Below are 15,277 nucleotides of genomic sequence, written 5' to 3'. Positions count from 1 at the left end.
CACTGAACTACAGGCTCCTGGCTTAGGACAGGCACATATAGAATGTGGCTGGGTTAACATGTTTGAAGGCGCCAACCCTCCCATAACCTGGGACAGTGTTGTAACGGCACAACATAAGAACAAAGTACAAAACAATAAACGAAAAACAAATATGAGAAACACAAATAAACGACAACTACTCAAGTAGTCTCCTGACTTGGGACAGGCACATATAGAATTTGGCGGGGTTAAACATGTTTGAAGGCGCCAACCCTCCCCTAACTTGGGACAGAGGTGTAACAGTTCAACATAAGAACAAACTATAAAAATCAGTTGAAAAGGGCTTAACTCATCCGATCGATACAAAACAAACACATATATAACAAAAGCACAGACAGGACGTGGAAGGGTATTTATACACCCCTAAAACTATCAAGACAAAAAGTACAGATCTGAGAGTACATGTACTCGTAGTTGCTGACAGCTAGTTCAAAGGCAATAACAACTAATAAAACTAGATGTGACGGAACGACACGAATGGCCCCACTCGCAAAAATGCTTTAAGGAGAGGAAATTTTCAGAGTCCAAAGCCCGTAATTTCGGCAACAATCAGCGGAGCAAAACGAAACATAAAATCGATCTGTAACTCATCATAGTAGACTCATATAATAAAAATCAGCTCAATATGTGAAGGCATTTAAAAAAAATAGTCCGTTTAACTGTTATTTCACGAAATTTCAATGTTCAAAGCCCGTAATTTCGTCAAAAATCAGTGGAGCGGAACCAAACATAACCTTAATCTGTAACTCATCATGTTAGACTCACATACTAAAAAATCAGCTCAATATGTGAAGGCATTTAGAAAAAAAGTCCGAACAACTGTTATTTTCATGAAATTTTCAAAGTCCAAAGCCTGTAATTTCGGCAAAATCAGCGGAGCAGAACCAAACGTAAACTCGATCTGTAACTCATCATACTAGTCTCACAACTAAAAATCAGCTCAATATGTGAGGGCGTTTAGAAAAAAAGTCCGCCTAACTGTTCGTTGTGGAAAGCCGGAATGACGGAATAGCAGAATGGCGGAATGACGGAATGACGGATAAGGGTAACACTATATGGCCCCTATCTAAGTCGGCGGGGCCATTAAAAGAATATGTGACCACAAATTCATGGTAAACTACCTTAATATCTTAGGTAAAGCAAAACAATAAGTTTTTAACATGACATCATTATATTGCTTTGGAAACAAATACATTATCTAATTTCAAGAAGTTCTAAACTGCACAGAGTAAGTGAATGAATTAGACATTATTAAAGTTTACACATCTGTTATAGTATAGATTACAATTTAACAGTTTCCAATTGGGAACAATAACTTTTATGTTATATATGTACATATTATATTTGAGTTGTTTTTGTTTTTAATGTACCATGATACAAATGATGCTAAAGGAGGGATAACTCAAATGCCTTACTACTGGACTTAATGCTTGATGCAGTTCAGTCACTTCTCCAGAAGTCTCTATTGGTTATTTTTCTTTTGTTTGCGTTATCTAATGAAATTTCCCTTTTTAACAAATTTTAAATGAATATCAAGTTTCATGAAATCTACTATTAACTCCTGGTTGATACTGTACCTAAAGCTGGCAATGCTACTGATGTCTTGTTCAATTCATCAACTTTTTCCAAGACAGTTTCAAATTTAGCCTTTAAGTCCATATGACTGTCCTCCATATTGATATGTATAATAAAGTCACAACTGAAATTACTTCCTGCTGTTGTCGTGGCAACACCTTCCCTCTTCATTTCTTTCTCTATATAAAGGAATACAATGCTAAATTATTGAAAATATAGGTAATTACACCAGAAGTCCATTATTACAATTCCTAGTAATGGACTTCTGATTATAATGATTTTGCTTCTAAATCACCCGGATATTTCCTGTTCAATGTTTATTCCCTGGGCAACTGTTAAAAAATAATTAGCATATATGCTTAGGTGATTTGACAAAAGATGTTCAGAAAGTGAAAGCAGTAAGATTGGTCCAGACTCAGCCAAATAGACTTGATATGCAATCTTGAACCAGTCTGGACAAACAACGACTAGGATGTATAATTTTTCATTGCATTGGAATCGGCAGTAAATTCTGTAAGTGGCAACTGAAATTTAACGAGTGTTAAGTTCAGACCACACATAACCAAAGGGTCAGATATCAAAGATCAATAACTTACTAGCTGCTGGTACTGACAATAAACAAAGGGTCACATATCAAAGATCAATAACTTACTAGCTGCTGGTACTGACAATAAACAAAGGGTCACATATCAAAGATCAATAACTTACTAGCTGCTGGTACTGACAATAAACAAAGGGTCACATATCAAAGATCAATAACTTACTAGCTGCTGGTACTGACAATAAACAAAGGGTCACATATCAAAGATCAATAACTTACTAGCTGCTGGTACTGAAAAAATCAAGAAAGGATCAGATATCAAAGACCAATAACTTACGAGATGCTGGTACTGACAATCAACAAAGGGTCAGATATCAAAGACCAATAACTTACTAGCTGCTGGTACTGACAACAGCTGTGATAGTTCTCTTCCTCCTTTTTTGAGAATAGCTTGAGACACACCACCTGCAAGATATTAGAATAGCCTTTTAAGAAAGAAACATAAATATTATTTACTATTTTATGCGGGCACTAAAACTTAATCTTATTCTTAGTATTTTCCTGGTTTCTTTTGGTACATTAGTATATTTAGTCTCAAATTGCTTTGACGTCTGACAGGCTTTTTTAAAGATTTGCTTGGAAGGTTGTATTTTTTACCTTCTTGAAACATTATTTTTTACGATTTCGATTCTTGCAGACTCAACTCTGGGTCAGCAATTGTTTTCTCTAAGGACTGTTCTCTAATATTCCACGTCCCAGCAAGTCCAAACAAGAGGCTCTCAAGACCCTGAATCGCTCACCTGTTATTTTGTTTTGCTTAAATCTTTCATCAATGATTAATTTTGCTTTTTACCCATATGTTCCATTTTAGCCATAGTGTCTATGTTTCTTGACGTACAAGGAAATGAAATACAAAATTTATACTAGATTCATTTGAGAAGATTTTTAAAGTTAAAAAACATAAAACAACTTGTGTGAAATTTTCCTTAAAGGGCAATAACTCCTTAAGGGGTCAATTGACAATTTTGGTTATATAAACTTTTTTGTAGATCTTACTTTGCTGAACATTTTTGCTGTTTACAGTTTATCTTTATCTTCAATAATATTCAAGATAATAACCAAAATCTGCAAAATTTCCTTAAAACAATCAATTTAGTGGCAGCAACCCAACAATGGATTGTTTGGTGTGTCTGAAAATTTCAGGGCTGATAAATCTTGACCTTTTGAACATTTTTACCCCTGTCATATTTGCTCTAAATGCTTTAGTTTCTGAGATATAAGCCAAAAACTGCATTTCACCCCTATGTTCTATTTTTAGCCATGGTGGCCATGTTTGTTGATGGATCAAAATTTCGGATACAATTCATAAATTAGATTCCTAAAGGAACATTCATTCAAAGTTAAGAAGTATTAGGCACAATAGTTTCAGAAGAGAAGATTTTTAAATGTTAGCAAACTTGATGAACACATTGCGTAAAATTGTCTTTAAAGGGCAATAACTCCTTAAGGGGTCAATTGACAAATTTGGTCATTTAATTTTTCTGTAGATCTTACTTTGCTTAACATTATTGCTGTTTACAGTTTATATCTATCTATAATAATATTCAAGATAATAACAAAAAACTGCAAAATTTCCTCAAAACTACCAATTTAGTGGCAGCAACCCAGCAATGGGTTGTTCGATTTGCCTGAAAATTTCAGGGCTGATAGATCTTGACCAATAGAACAATTTTACCCCATGTCAGATTTGCTCTAAAAGCTTTAGTTTTGGAGATATAAGCAAAAAACTGCATTTGACCCCTATGTTCTATTTTTAGCCATGGCGGCCATGTTTGTCGATGGATCAAAACTTCGGATACAATTCATAAACTAGATACCCTAAGGAACATTTAGTTAAAGTTTGAAGGTATTTGGCCCAGTAGTTTCAGAGGAGAAGATTTTTGAAATAGTTTACGACGACAGACGACGACGACAGACGACGGACGACGACGGACGCCAAGTGATGGCATAAGCTCACATGGGGCCCTTCGGGCCCCGGTGAGCTAAAAAGGCTGTAAATCGTCAGTGCAATCTCTGACTAACGTATACACAGAAATAGATGTTCGTGTTATGATTAAATTATCTGTTTATTTGTAATATAGTTCAAAACTCAATCAATTCACAAATTTGGCAGTAAATAATATATAAGCCAATTAAGCATCACAAAAATCATAATTGTTAAATTGCAAGAATTTTGACTAATGAACAACAATAGGTACTTTTATCATCATCAACTTTTTTGAGAAGTAGAAAATATGAAAACAACAAAATTTGAGTTTATTCAAATACTTATTCAAGAATTAAGATTCACCTCTTGTCAAGTCTAGTTCTCTGTTAGTACCATTAACTATCACTTCAACACTAGCCTCAGTTAGGTCCCCTTGGTAAACTTTCAATGTCAAATTTCCAATGTCAACACTACCCTGTCTATTGTCCGCCAAAGCTCTCTGCTGCCATCCACCTGATACTCCTTGATCTATAGATAGATATAAATGAACTGTTAACAAACGTCTTATAACATATAGGATTCACAAATAAATAAATTGTGTTTTGCTCTTACTGAAGATTAATTGATCAGGATTTTAGGAATCTTATATCATTCGTTTGCTTCCGTTGTAATGATAATTCTTGTTAAAATCATAGACCAACTTATCACAAATCTTTTTCAAAGCCAACGTTCTTTTATTAAAAAAGTTATCTCTGGAAAATAAAATGTCTACACAAAGATAAATAATTAAAGAGCGTGATCGCTCTGAGGGATAATATCGCCATTTTTCCATTGATATTAATATTCTTTCTCAAAAATAATTCAACGGCACAAGTATTTAATGTCTGAGTTAATTCTCTATACAGTTTTTCAACTTTGAAAATTGTCAATCTCCTTGGTACAGTGTAAATTTATAAATGAAAAATATTATTATTGTGTTTAAGGTTTTGCTCTACATTTGCCTCATTCTTGGATATCCAAACACAATAATTTTAAAGATATTCCCTCTGATTATTTTTATCAATCCCACATACTCAGTGTCAAATAGGCTAAAACAACAGGCCAATCTGTTCTTTCGTTGGCTTTATGGGTTATTTGGCAAACATGGTACAAGCCAAAGAACTCTTCCATAAATGCAGAAATTTAAATGACAGTAGAGTATGTAGTCAAGAGAGTATGATGACTAATAAATTCTACTATGTCTGAAAGCTTTTGGGGAAACGGTCTCTTGAGTTACGATTATCAAATAGTTTGGTACGGACAGAAAAACTATGTTCATAAGATTTTTTTGACAAAGTTATATTGAAAAACTTTAATCTTAGACTGTATCTAAATGTGAACTGAAGAAGTTCCAATTATTAGTAAAATATTAGACAAAAAATGCATTTTTTTCCAAACTTTGCTCTTTGGGTTAGGGTAAGGAGTTAGGGTTAAGGTTAGGGTTAGGATTATGGATTGTGGGTTATGGGTTAGGGTTAGAGTTAGAGTTAGGGTTTTAGGGTTAGGGTTAGCGGTAAGGATTAGCGGTTAGGGTTAGTTTTAGGGGTTATGGTTGTCGTTTGATCATCACAAGGCTTATGACCATTTGTCCTAATATTCCATGAAGGTTTAACGAAGTTATTGATGTTGAAAAAGCTTCTGACTTAACCTTAAGGTTGACGGTGCCGATGTTTTTTCTATGTTTACATACTGCACAGAACTGAGTTTAAAGCATCCTTTTTTAGTGATTGAACATTCTATGCTGGGTCGTTCGCAATCATTTAAATATTCACAATTATCGAAAATGTTCGTTTTGTTACAAACTTTAAGAATTTCAAAATGAAACAGTCCGGCCATAGTTAATCTATTTTTTTAATCTCGAGTACATTGTCGATCTACTCAGATTTTTTTTCAAAACAGAAATAATTACAACTAAATACATCTGATGATTATGTATATATTCAAACATGTTAAACAGATCGGGTACACTACCCTCTATTGGTATGCATACTAATGTTCCCGCCAATTTAATTGTTTGTTTTCGTTCTTGCATTCAGATTTGTAAATGGGAGTATCCTGAACTTATCAGTGATTTCGTAAAATTTCCGTATCATACACTCACAAATCTATTCTTTTGGCACAGAATAGATTTTGTGGTATTTTACCTACTTCTGTCATTGCAATGGTAAAAAAACAATAAAGAATAATTGTCCAAAATACTTAAACCAAATGCTGCACGCCCCCAGAGATTATGGAAAAGCTATTGTCGATAGTGTTATCAGATGCACTGAAAATTGCACTAATATTGTTCTTTTGTAAAAACTAATTTTCTCTGTAATTGTGTAAACAAGTTTATGGGAATATAATTTCATTATTTGTTCTTTACTATTTTGATAAGACGAAAAAAATTCGAATGCTGAAGTCGGGAATATTATGTTTTTAAATCTGAGCATGCAAATTGGAAGACTTCATTTGGGCTGAGGGGTGTTAGCTACAATTTTCGTGTTAAATGTTTCACTCATGATTTAAAAGCTAGCAACAATAATGACCCTTTTAAGCGATTAAAAATATTAAAAAATAACTCTAGAACGGTTAAAGTGACGCCACCAAAATTCAAACTTGATCTGTGTTTTGTGGTAATAAGCATTGTGTATAAGTTTCATAACATTTGGTTGAGGCAAACTCAAGTTAGAGAACGGAAACTAAAAAATTTGTAATTTTTCCATTTATAAAGGGACATAACTCTAAAACGGTTAAAGTGACGCTACCAAAATTCAAACTTGATCTGTATTTTGTGATAATAAGCATTGTGTATAAGTTTCATAATATTTGGTTAAGGCAAACTTAAGTTAGAGAACGGAAACTAAACATTTTGCAATTTTTCCATTTATAAAGGAGCATAACTCTAGAACGGTTAAAGTGACGCCCCCAAAATTCAAACTTGATCTGTGTTTTGTAGTAATAAGCATTGTGTGAAAGTTTCATAACATTTGGTTGAGGCAAACTTAAGTTAGAGAACGGAAACTAAAAATTTTGCAATTTTTCCATTTATAAAGGGCATAACTCTAGAAGAGTTAAAGTGACGCCACCAAAATTCAAACTTGATCTGTGTTTTGTGGTAATAAGCATTGTGTATAAATTTCATAATATTTGGTTGAGGCAAACTCAAGTAGAGAACGGAAACCAATTTTGGGACGTACGTACGTACGTACGTACAGACGGACAAGGGTAAAACTTAATGCCCCCTCCGCTACGGCGGGGGCATAAAAATCGAATTATAGCATTGCCGACGAACATTTGACCGACTTGGCAATCGGACTAGGTATCGAAAAATATTATCTAGCAAACTGGAACTTTTCTGCTAACTACTAAACTTGCAAAAAAAAAACCTTGGCAGCAGAATCGTATTCATGAATTCATGATAATACACCGACTATTCCTCCTTTTCTGAGTGTGTGTCGAGTTTATTTCATTGGTTGAGGGCATTGTTTTTTTTTTCTCATGCACATACATGAACAATATATTTTAATCTCAGTGTCGCAACTTTAAATGTACATCAATTAGGATTTTTTCTTCTTTTTTCTGAAACAAAGTATTTTATTTTCCTTTCCAATTGTTTTTGGAATCAAAACAATTTATTCAAAACAAAAATCGACACACACACATTAATTGACGGCGGCTTATATATCAACTTCGTCCTTTTTAAGAGCGAAATGAAAATATGTACATATCTGTATAGGGATACACGTCATTGTAAGACAATCTAATAAGTCTGAGGATTATTTTCGATTTCTGCTACTATAATTATGATGATGCACTATCACCGGTAAACACTCACAAACGGATTGAAACAGGAGTAACGCGAACGGTGTCACAAGTAGAAAAGAAACTGCTTTCCTTCCGAAGCACAGGAGTTTATCCACGGTTTACGTACATGTAGGGTTCCATTTGCTCAACAATCAGTTTTTTGCGTACTGGATTGAGCACTGCAGTTCGTATATTATTTTTTTCTTTTGTATATGGAGTTGCCTGTCATTTTTGGAGTGATTGTTTTTTATTGACATCTTAAGATTACTCGCCAATAATTTAAAACCAAGACTTGCTTTACAAAAATGTCAGAAGAAACCTTGATTTTGTATTTTCAAACCTACATCTTAGACAAAGATAAGGACTTAAATTCACCAGGTCATTAATTTCAATATTTAAACAAGTGTTGACCAAAGCGATAGTTCGGATTATTTTCCCGTTTCCATGCGGGTTCCGTATTTTTTCTCTCGCTTTCTTCTTCATCCACTCAACTTTTAATCCCAAATGAACATTGCTGTATATCATATTTATTTATTTTGGGTTTATTGTTTTGTACAGAAATGAGGCCGTTATTTTTCCATTGTATATCATGTCGAGGCCTTTTGTAGCTTGCTATGCGGTGTTGGTTTTGCTTATTGTTGAAGGTCGAACCTAACGTTGACCTATAGTTACTAACTTTTACATCTGTTGGTCCCTGGTGGGGGTTGTCTGATTGACAATTTTTTGCATTGTCCGGAGCTCTTTTTACAAACAAATATTATAGTTTGAATAAATGGTAGATTACTCGTAAATGATCACAACGTGGGAGTATTTTTTTCTCGTAAGATATTTTGTAAAATAACCCCATCAACATTAAGTTTTTTACAATGAAAATCAAAATGTGTAAATGTATCTTTCGATTATTTAATAATATTAGCTATGAACATTTATTATTCTTTAAAATGAAACTGTTTGGTGTGCTGATATAAATAATATTAAAAACAAATTCCTTTAAAGTTTTGTGAAAAGAAAGAAAGTTTCATCTTATGTATCGAAATGTGGAACAAGTGATTATATAAATCCCCGCTGGAAGGCCTCTGACAGACTGTGTGAGCGTAAAATCATTGTTATCGATAGCCGATGACAAACAAGTTAAAGGTCCATGATTCAGTATTATTAACAAGATCCATATTGCGGTTGTCCACCGTGGGCACTGTTACGGGTTTACCTCTATTTGTAAATCTTTTATTGTTGATAATTTTAATATTTCACTCTAACTACATTTTGTTTTTAAGATGATAATATAGCCTTAAACGCAAACATAAAGTACAAAATCTCCATTTAAAAACAATAACTCCTATGAGGAGTCGGATGTCGGACGATGAACGCGAAGTAATAGCAATAGCTCACACTGGCCATTAGGACCAGGTGACTTCAAAGACATAACTTTTAAATAACTCACCAGGCAAAAATCTAAGTGGAGGTCTTCTAACAAAACCAGGATTACCTACTTGCTTTTTAATGTTAGCTTTATCAAAATATCTCTCAAGAGCAGATACAAAATGGTCAACAATATCTTCTTTGACATCACATAAGTAGATCTGGCGGACTGGTGATGTAGCTCCATTCTCTCTCAAGTAATCGCGGATAGCTTCTAGAATAACTTTGGTAGCTTTATTTGGTGGATAGCCAAACACACCAGTACATAAAGCTGGAATTGCTATACTTCTATATTTCTTATCTTCTGTTTTCTCTAAAGATGCCTGTATACATTCACTTAAATATTCATCTTCTGATTGGCGACCATTCTGCCAGACAGGTCCAACTGCATGTGCAATCATTTTACAGTTGAGGTTACCAGGAGAACTACAGAAAATTTCTCCTTCATACAATTTCCGTGCTCTGCTTTTTGAACGAACATAATCATCACATTCTTTCTGTATGCTTTTGCCACCTGAAAATATTATTGAATGAATTCACATTTTAGATATTCAAAATGTTTTTGTTCATATGTCAATTATAATTCCTAAACATATTTTTTTTTAATTTCTGTTTAACCTGCAGTTATTGTGTGAAACTTGCAGAAAGTGAAAAAAGATTTGTCAGTGAAATGAAACACTAAAGACTACAAGGATTCTCAAGTTCTCATCGGACAATCACTCTTAGCGTCTTTCACCATAAATGGATCGTTCAGGTCAAAGTTGTTTTGAAATGAACAGAGTTCAGATAAGTAACTCTTTCTAGTGGTTTCAATATATACTATCTGGTAACATTAAGCTCAGAAAAACGAAATAGCTTTGGAACCCCTTTCAAGGTATATCCAGAAAAGCGCTTCGGACGCATTAAATCTATAACTTGTTGTTTTCATTTTTTACAGCACTGGATCGATACCTCTGCTGGTAGACTATCAGTCCCCGAGTGTATCATCAGCTCAGTATTCAGTTCTTCGGTACTGATATGATTAATAACGAAACATTCTAAATTTGCCCTTTTATAAATTTTTAAATTATAAAGAAACTAAGGTTTCAACTTCCTCAGGCAAAGTTGTCCTTAAAAGTATTTCGCTATTATTTTAGATCATTTTTTATTCTACAGCTCTTAAACTGTTTCTGTTTAATACATCCTTGGCTTTCAAATATTCGGCTTTGAGCGTTCCTGGTAAATCCAGAAAAGCGCTTCGGACGCATTAAATTTAAAACTTGTTGTTTTCCTTTTTTCAGTAAATAACTTAGCCAATTCTAACCCAGCTGGTTTGAATGACATTCACCCTTTGATGTTACTGAATAAGACACAATAAGGATATATTGAGTTTAGTGTAAAAAACGGCGCCAAAACTAATCATCCGGAAAAAAAAAGTAAAAAAAAGCAGTAACTGTGCATCGAACACTTTTATGTGAAAATAAGAAGATGTCGTATAATACTGCATAGTAAGCTATAAAAGGCCCCGAAATGACAAATGTAAAACAATTCAAACGAGAAAATTAACGGCCTGATTTATGAATGAAAACCAAATATGTTATACAAAAAACGACAACCACTGAATAACAGGCTCCTGACTCGGGGACCGGCACATACATATCAATATACTTATTATGATCGCAATACTACTTATTAGGTGGTAACGAAAGAGTAATCATAAATTATTGAAAGGCCAATATATGTAATAAGGTAAAAAATATATTAAATTACATGTAAGCTCGGATGTCATCTGGAGGCAGTCAATGTTCAATTATATATAGAATATCAGTTAAATACTTACAAGGAATGCCAATATAAAGTGAGAAAAAAAAACAATTGTGAAAAAAGCCATTCAAGAATTTTTGAAAAGTCAATAATAAGTTCAAAAGCGTGAAAAAAGGTCAAAACTCATATGAAAGTTTCAACTGCTCCTAATATTTTTTCCAAATAAAGATAAATATCTGCAAGGTACAGGTTCAAAGTTAGTTAGACCGGAATGAAACACACATGTTATTTGTAGCTACTGAAGCAATGACGAAAACTATTCATTTTGTTTAATTAAATCTATTTCCATTTATAGCAATTAGCAGTTTCCATTTTGCATAGTTTTGTGGAGTAAAAAAACATTTAATTCAAATAAGAGTGCACAGAACAGGTGGTTTATTTTCCATTTTTCTTACGTCTTAAAAAAAAGATTAACGACCTAGGTCAGATGGCGAACAAAAGATGCGAATGGTTAGGGAAAAAAAATAACATGATTCTTTCCGTCAAAGCAGACACAATTTGTAAGGTGATTGCCTTCTTGATTTCAAATATCAATTCAGATATATTTAATGAAAATAACACTTTAAATTATCGTCCGACCGAATATTTTTTTGAATTTAACTTAACATTTTAAAGCCAGGGTGTATGAATAAGTAGTGTGTTGGCGTAATGTACAATATAAGAACACCGCACGAAATTCATCAATGCATGTACAATAGAGGCAAAACGCTGGTTTTCCGCCATTGCACACGTGTAGCTGTTAATTTTTCCCTTAACCTTTCCTCAAAATTTACAAGAAGTTGCACTCTTTGTCGTGCTAAGAAAATCCCAATTCGTATTGCAAAGTACTAATATCGAAAACGGAACAGTTGTGATTATAACAAGAGGCATTTAAGAGTCTGAACTGCTCACCTATCAAAAGTTGAAATGATTGGCAAACACTTAAAAGTTAGTAAAACTATTGTATTGGGTCAGCCAATTGTTTCTGTCATTATGACATTCTTATAGATCTTGTTTTAAGATAATTTGTGTTTCTGTTAACAGTTTCTTTTCATCTATTATTTTTTTGAAGATAAGAGGCAAGTACTCGAAAAGGATTAAGTTAAAAATCGTCATCAGAATGTAATAGAAATTAACGTAACAAAAGAACGGATTGAAGTGCTATAAATCGAAACTGCTTAATATATACAGGTAGCTCTTGTAAGAAAAAATATACAGATAGAATGAATACTTTATTCAAATGATTATATGTGGTGTATAAATATATAGATAGATGATAATTACATAGATAGATGATAATTATAAAGATGGATGTTAATTATTTATAATTGGAGTTTTTTTCCTCATTTGCATTTTCCCCGACAAATGAGACTGTAAAAATGCGGGGCTCCCTGAGTTGCTTTCCTGGGCAACTTAGAGTTGATGTTAAATGTGATAATCAATAAGATATGTTTAAAATTTAAAAAAAACAAAAAGAAAATCGTCTTTTAGGGCCAATAACATCTGTAAGGAATCATCTGATATTTTCAGTAATTTTGACATGTTTGTAAATCTTGTATATCTGATCATGTTTGCTGTTCACCTTTTCTACTTACATACTGAAGTTTTCGAGATAAAAGGCGAAATTTTGCTGATCATTATTGCCAAATCAATTTTACCTTTCTAATATATATTTTGGGTAAATATGCAAAAGCATAAAAATTAGCCAAAAATCGTCATTTAAGGATAAAAACTCCTGAAGGAATCATCTGATAATTTTGGTGTAAACTGAAATTAGGTAGACTAGTAATTGACATTCTGAGAATTTACGCCGCATTCAAATTGTCTCTATCTATCTATTATAGTTTTCAACATATAAGACAATTAATGGATTTTACCCTTATGTTCTTTATTTAGGCATAGCGGCCATATTTGTTGACTGACAAAGAAGACTTTATACTAGATACCACAAGGATCATTCATCTAAAGTTTGGCTGACATTGATTCAGTAGCTTTAGAGGAGACGATTTTGAAAAAGTTTACGACGACGACAAACGACAACGACGGACGCCAAATGATGGCAATAGCTCACACAACCCTTTGATGAGCTAAAAAGATATCAGACTGATAATACCAAGACGAGGTTTTTGTTTTCCTTATCAGTAGCGCTGGATAGTTGGAAGTCAACAGAAAATGCTAAAAAAAAAGGGAAGGCCTTTAGAAAATGATAAAAAGGCAAACTACAGTCCAAAGCACTACATAGAAAATAATAAATGTGACACAGATATAATCTTGTCTGCATATAAACTTTTAAATGTAAAATATGCAAAATATTCAAAGTGAATAAATCATGCCTGATAGTACAGAGAGGGCGGGGCCAAATAATCTCCATTTAAATAAGATGTGCTAATGCTTATACAACTGCATACTAAATATAATTGGTTCTCCTTAAACTGACTTGATAACAAACCTTTATTTATAAACTATGCAAAAGTTAATATACATGAATGAGGGGAAAGGGCTTAATTATCTTCATCGAAATGAGATGCGCCAATGCCTATAAAACTGCATACCAAATATAATTGATTAACCATAAGTGGTTCTCCTTAAACTGATCTAATCACAAACTTAAACAAATTGTTGACGCCGCCGATGGAAACATCATACATTAGTCACACTTTTTGAGTCCGTCAAGGCGAGAATAAAATCTGGCAACGCAAAGCTCAAGTGCCTCGAATGGATCAGCATATCCTGCTTCTCGAGTGACGACGCTGTGATACTAAATTTCAATTATGTTGATGATCAATCATACCAGTTGAATAATTATACAAAAGTGTTTGGCCAATATCACATTTCTAGTCCTGAAACATCATCATTGGTTTGTACACATTACCTTGCCGTAAAATTTAAGCTAAAGTGGATGTATGAAATACAAAAAGTTTTTAAGGATAAAAAATAGACATGGCAGTAACTATTTGAACAAGCACATATATTTAACAAAATATTAAAACCACGAAATACACTACTAAAAATGAAAGTCAAAGAAAGCAACATGAACCGCTTTTGAAACAAAACGATGGTGGTAAACAAAGGTGTTCGAGAAGAGAACGCAGTTCGTAATCTTACTGCGACCGTCTTGTTACTCTTAAAAACTCTATAATAAGTTTAATTCTGTGTTTCAAAATTAGTCAATTTTAAAATTATAATACAAGTAAACAGTAATTTTACACCATCGGTCAACAGGTTTTCTCTTGATATTACCAGAAAAAAAAGGCTTTCAGTAGTAAATACAATATCTTTATTTAAGCAATAATCACCTCGCTGGTTGTGTGGTAGCGTGCTAGTCTCCAGAACGTGAGGTCTTGAATTCGAACCTCTGCTTGGTTAAACCAAAGACTTCAAATTCTCCTCTGAACACGTGACTCAGCGTCTCGGGTCATGTACAAAGGGTTCATATTCAGATCACTTTTACATTTAAGCCTTGAAAATTAAGTCCAGAAAAAGCGCTACGGACGCATGAAATTAATTAAGTGTTGTTTTCAATATTTTCGCATCCTGAATATACATTTTACTTAGCGCTGAACGTTATTCAGCCATCCATTCATCATCATTATCATTCTATTGAAGGAGATAGTTGATAGTTTAATTAAAAATAACATTTTTACATATTTGTTTTATCTCTCATTTTTGGAATTTTGAAAGTTCATTTACAAAATGAACCTATGATAGACGAAAGGCTGAACAGCTAAATACATCCTAGCTCCAAATCGTCATTTAAAGAGGGTTTCAATATCGGATTTGTATATCTCATGCATTGCTTGTCAATTTCGCTCTATACATTATCCTTTTATTTGTTATGAATTCCTAGTTAAAGGGAAAAAAATCTAATTTTACAGTCAAATTAATTTTAAGGCATAAATCCTGTTAGGAATCGTTTGACAATTTTGGTACACATAGATAGAAAGATTCAGTACATGGGTTTTTAAGATATGAGACAAATAACTCCCTTTTACATTAATGCTCTGCTTCTTGTAATAAAGACCATATCTATTGATAAACAGGAATATACAAAACAAACATAAATCATACAAAGTTTTTATTCGAAGCGGTAAAGGGCCTGTAATTCAGTG

The 15,277-nt window shown here is 33.3% G+C and overlaps 1 protein-coding gene across 2 annotated transcripts in view; it reads right to left on the bottom strand.

Moving 5' to 3' along the window:
* Positions 1-15,277, bottom strand: part of LOC127735520 (protein mono-ADP-ribosyltransferase PARP14-like) — a 46,468-nt gene that overhangs the window by 16,922 nt on the left and 14,269 nt on the right. For both annotated transcript variants that reach the window (XM_052245703.1, XM_052245702.1), the window contains exons 6-9: positions 9,409-9,900; positions 4,506-4,670; positions 2,549-2,620; positions 1,617-1,793 (exon numbers count right to left, since the gene is read on the bottom strand). In XM_052245703.1, the coding sequence (XP_052101663.1) occupies positions 1,617-1,793; positions 2,549-2,620; positions 4,506-4,670; positions 9,409-9,900 (906 nt within the window). The remainder of the gene's footprint in view (positions 1-1,616; positions 1,794-2,548; positions 2,621-4,505; positions 4,671-9,408; positions 9,901-15,277) is intronic.

The sequence above is a fragment of the Mytilus californianus genome, unplaced genomic scaffold, assembly GCF_021869535.1.
Source record: "Mytilus californianus isolate M0D057914Y unplaced genomic scaffold, xbMytCali1.0.p SCAF_3, whole genome shotgun sequence".
NCBI lineage: Eukaryota > Metazoa > Mollusca > Bivalvia > Mytilida > Mytilidae > Mytilus > Mytilus californianus.
This window is presented reverse-complemented; position numbering and strand designations above follow the sequence as displayed.